This window comes from Anneissia japonica, unplaced genomic scaffold (genome assembly GCF_011630105.1).
Source record: "Anneissia japonica isolate Jap-2015-1 unplaced genomic scaffold, ASM1163010v1 scaffold284860_len1800451_cov186, whole genome shotgun sequence".
In the NCBI taxonomy this organism is placed as follows: domain Eukaryota; kingdom Metazoa; phylum Echinodermata; class Crinoidea; order Comatulida; family Comatulidae; genus Anneissia; species Anneissia japonica.
In genome coordinates, this window is record NW_022706010.1 from 606,610 (window position 1) to 610,409 (window position 3,800).

General features: G+C 36.4%; 1 protein-coding gene across 2 annotated transcripts in view; it reads left to right on the forward strand.

The window, feature by feature from the left end:
- Window positions 1–3,800, forward strand: part of LOC117106037 — a 14,901-nt gene that overhangs the window by 3,607 nt on the left and 7,494 nt on the right. The window contains exon 2 of one of the 2 annotated variants that reach the window (XM_033247371.1): window positions 88–2,840. The exons of the other annotated variant lie outside the window; for it this stretch is intronic. Within the exon in view, the coding sequence (XP_033103262.1) occupies window positions 92–1,987 (1,896 nt within the window). The 5' untranslated portion in view covers window positions 88–91 and the 3' untranslated portion in view covers window positions 1,988–2,840. Of the gene's footprint in view, window positions 1–87; window positions 2,841–3,800 lie in introns of those variants that run through there. 2 annotated transcript variants of the gene reach the window in all.

The following is a 3,800-nucleotide window of genomic DNA, read 5'->3' on the forward strand; positions in this document are numbered from 1 at the left end:
ATATATATGTATATATATATATATACATGCCTATATATATTTCAATTATAGCTTTCAATTATCGATCATCTTAATTGTTTTTTTCAGAATAATGGAAATGCAACCGATTTCGATCGAAAAGCGGCATGCTCGCCGTTTTCCTTACAACAGCGCAATCAGGATGAAGCAGAGTGAAGAAGAGTTTTCATGTCACTTAACCTGGAAGGAATTAAAACACATTGAGATCAACAACTTTAAAACCAAGATTCAATTATTATCAGAGAGAAACGTCAGCTTTGATCAGCTTCCAACATATTATTTGAGTATAAAAAACCTGTTGGCATTCGTTCTTTACACTGCAGGACAGACAGATGACAGTATTAGAGTTTTAGAAGAAGTCCTAAGACATGATCCTGGAAACTACAATGCAATTTCTAATTTGGCGGTAATATATTTCCGGCAATCGAAAGTTAACAAATACAAAGAATACAGAGATGCATTGAAGAGAATAATGCAAATCAATAACACTAACTCAAAGATTAGAGCAATGGTGGATAAAGCACATGCAATTCGACATTTTGAGCAGGATGAACGGAACTTCACATACATGGACATATTGGTCAGGGTTGGGGAATTGGCAGAGAGTACCAGCACACCAGAAAGGGCAGAATGGTTTTTTGACTACGCATTGGCGTTGTTCAGGAAAGACGCTCAACTAACGTCAACCGGCGCTAAATCAAGTGAAACACACATGTGCTTTAAGAATGCTGTTTCTTACTTTAACAAAGTCATTCATATCACAAATGGATCGCTAACCTACAAGGCTCTGTCTTGGATATTCATCAGCATACTACTGCGTCACGAGAAGGGACGAGCTCTGACAGATATTTTGGCAGACGACGATGATATGCGATACATGAGTGCATGTGACTGCCTCGAACAAGCGTTGAAAGTTAATCCGTTTGATAGAGTAGTTCAGCGCCGAGCTGGATCTGAACATATTCGAATGAAGAGATACAGTGAAGCCCTTTGTCTTCTTGACGATTCTTTGAAACAAGAGGAATCTTGGTTTGCCTATCGTTATCGCGGATTATTGAGGTTAGAGATATATGAAGACAATGAATATGCCCCGCAATATGTAAATAAGAAAGAACTTCTTCTGGCGGCAAAGAGTGATTTTGAATGTGCTATAATACTGAAAGAGGTACATGCAGATCACTCGGACTTAGGCTACATACATTATCTGCTTGGTGACTACAACACCGCAATAAATCATTTTGTAGCTGCCGTGAGCTGTACGCAAAATGATAACTTCGACCCGTCCATCACACACTACCGATGGGCTGAATGTCTTCGTGCAATTGGTGAACCCGAAGGCGCATTGCAACAACTTCAGTCGCAGAAGCAAACGCGTGATCAATTAAATCGCAACAATTTGACGCTGGAAGCGGCATTTTTATCTTCAGACCACGAGCAATGTAATGGTGTAGATTGCAATATTTCACAGTTTAAATACTGCCAAAATTATGTTCCCGGTTACGTCAACATCCTTTCCGATATATCACTTCCTTCACCACCAGTTTCTTGCCAAAACAAAGCAATTAACAAAAAGTATAAATATGACTTCTATGTCAGTTTTTGTCATGCGGATTATAAATGGAGTTTGGAGCTCATCAGAAAACTAGAAAAAGAGTTGAATTTCCGAGGTTGCGTACGTCATCGAGATTATGTGGCTGGAGATTATATGGCACATGACATTTCCGATGCCATTCACAATTCAAACAGGATCATTATGGTCGTCACTCCAGATGCAGTGTCTGACAAGTGGTGGAAATATGAGCTGAAGAGAGCAGTCGCAGAGAGCGTTACAAGAGGTTGCCTTGTACCGATCGTTCTGCGACAGTCACCCATACCAAAAGAGATTGGACACCTTACCAGCATTCGGTTATTCAAAAGCCAGTTTTTGAGAGAAGATTGGTCTAGACTAGAAAAATTCCTGAAATCATAAAATGTTCAAAGATAGCCATAAATACACTTAATAAAATCAAATGTATCCTAATTACTGCACTGTTATCGGCAACTGCTCTATTTTATAAGAACTGATATTAGTTCATCAATAGTTGCGGCACCAGAGTGGGTCATAATTCCCTTCCACATCCCCATCGGACAATCATGGATCGCCTGCCTTGAGAAAAAAAAACATGAAGTCGTCGAGGTAAGAATATTCATTTGGCAATCTAACCAATGCTATTACAGTTCCCAAAATTGTGATCTAAAGCACATTTTCACAATCCTAAAACCATAAAACTTCTCTTCCTTCACCTCACCAGGTGTTTTACGCCGGGACCCTGGCTGGAGGCTGGAGGCAGCTCTTTGTTTAAACCCCCTTGTTGAACTTCTTTTCAGAAAAGCTCTAAAGCCTCCACAGTTCATCAACGAACACCTGACTTCCTCTCCAACAAGGTGTCAGTTTTAAGATTCTTATCAATTTTATTTTAAGGTTCTTGAATCTAAACAACCCGCTTATCATTCTTTTTCACATTAATTTATGTCCCAAACCGACGACTCCGCTCTGAAAATAAAAAATCTCCTCGTCATCCCAAATCCCAAACAAAAACATACGGCTTAAGAATACGGCCTATGCTGCTTCTTTGCTGTGGAACGAATTGCCACTATCAAACAGTCTCCCATTACTGATTTATTTAGAACTGAAATCTCATCTCTTTAGACCATTCCCCATTCGCATTGTCAATTTTTAAAATCTTTCTCTAGTTGTACTCTCTAATATATTATTAATTACAGTACATCACAATCATATTAATAAATTATTCGGTACGTGTTTCTAAATTAATTTTTTCAAGACAAATAAATCTGATTACAATTATTATTTTGTTGGCACAGTTTCTTAATCATTTTATTATTTTATTAAGGATATTTTATATTATCTTTTTATTTATTTTTTTTTTTTTTGTTCAATATTTTTTAATAGAGATATAAAGAAAATAATCAAATTTGAAGTCTGAGAGTGCAATTTCAGGCCATCTAGAGGTCCCATAATCACAAATTCTCAGCCCCAACCATAGTGGGACTGAGGGGTATACATCCTCCATCTGTGAATGTACCTCCCTGGGCCCCTCTATTTTGAATTCCTGGATCCGCCACTGTAATAGTACCTCCCTCGCCAGCCAAGATCTCTCAGACTAAACTTAAAAGAGACGAGAAAGCTGTTGAATCACGCAAGAAGTATTAGTTTTACTTTTTTAAACCATTTAATTTGTATTAATTAATGTTTCAATGTACACATGTATCGGTATTTTTAAAAGTAGGCCAAGTAGGGTCAATTGTCGCAGTACATCTACCTCTACCTTTTTGTATTACTGTGCATAGTATTTATATTTTCATTGATTTTGTATAAGTTTGAATGTGAGACAAAATATATATTTACAATAAAGTATCTTAATATTATTTTATCATTTTCGGTATTTGTTGTCCAGTTTTTGCCTTTGTAAATGTGGATAGTATATACACACCACAACCATTAGTATCATTATACTATTGTACAGTGTTATCATTTCAACTATTATCGTCATTGTCTCAATTATCATACCATATTTGCCTCAGATATAATCATTACAAGAAAAAAAGAACAATGAAAATATTTGTATGCACCGTCTTAAGCCCTCCAGACGACCAACTTGTATTTGGCAAGAACATGTGACAGGCCTAAATATGGTCATAACATCACATCATGATCATATAAAATAATTATATATATATGAATATATATATATATATATATATATATATATATATATTATACC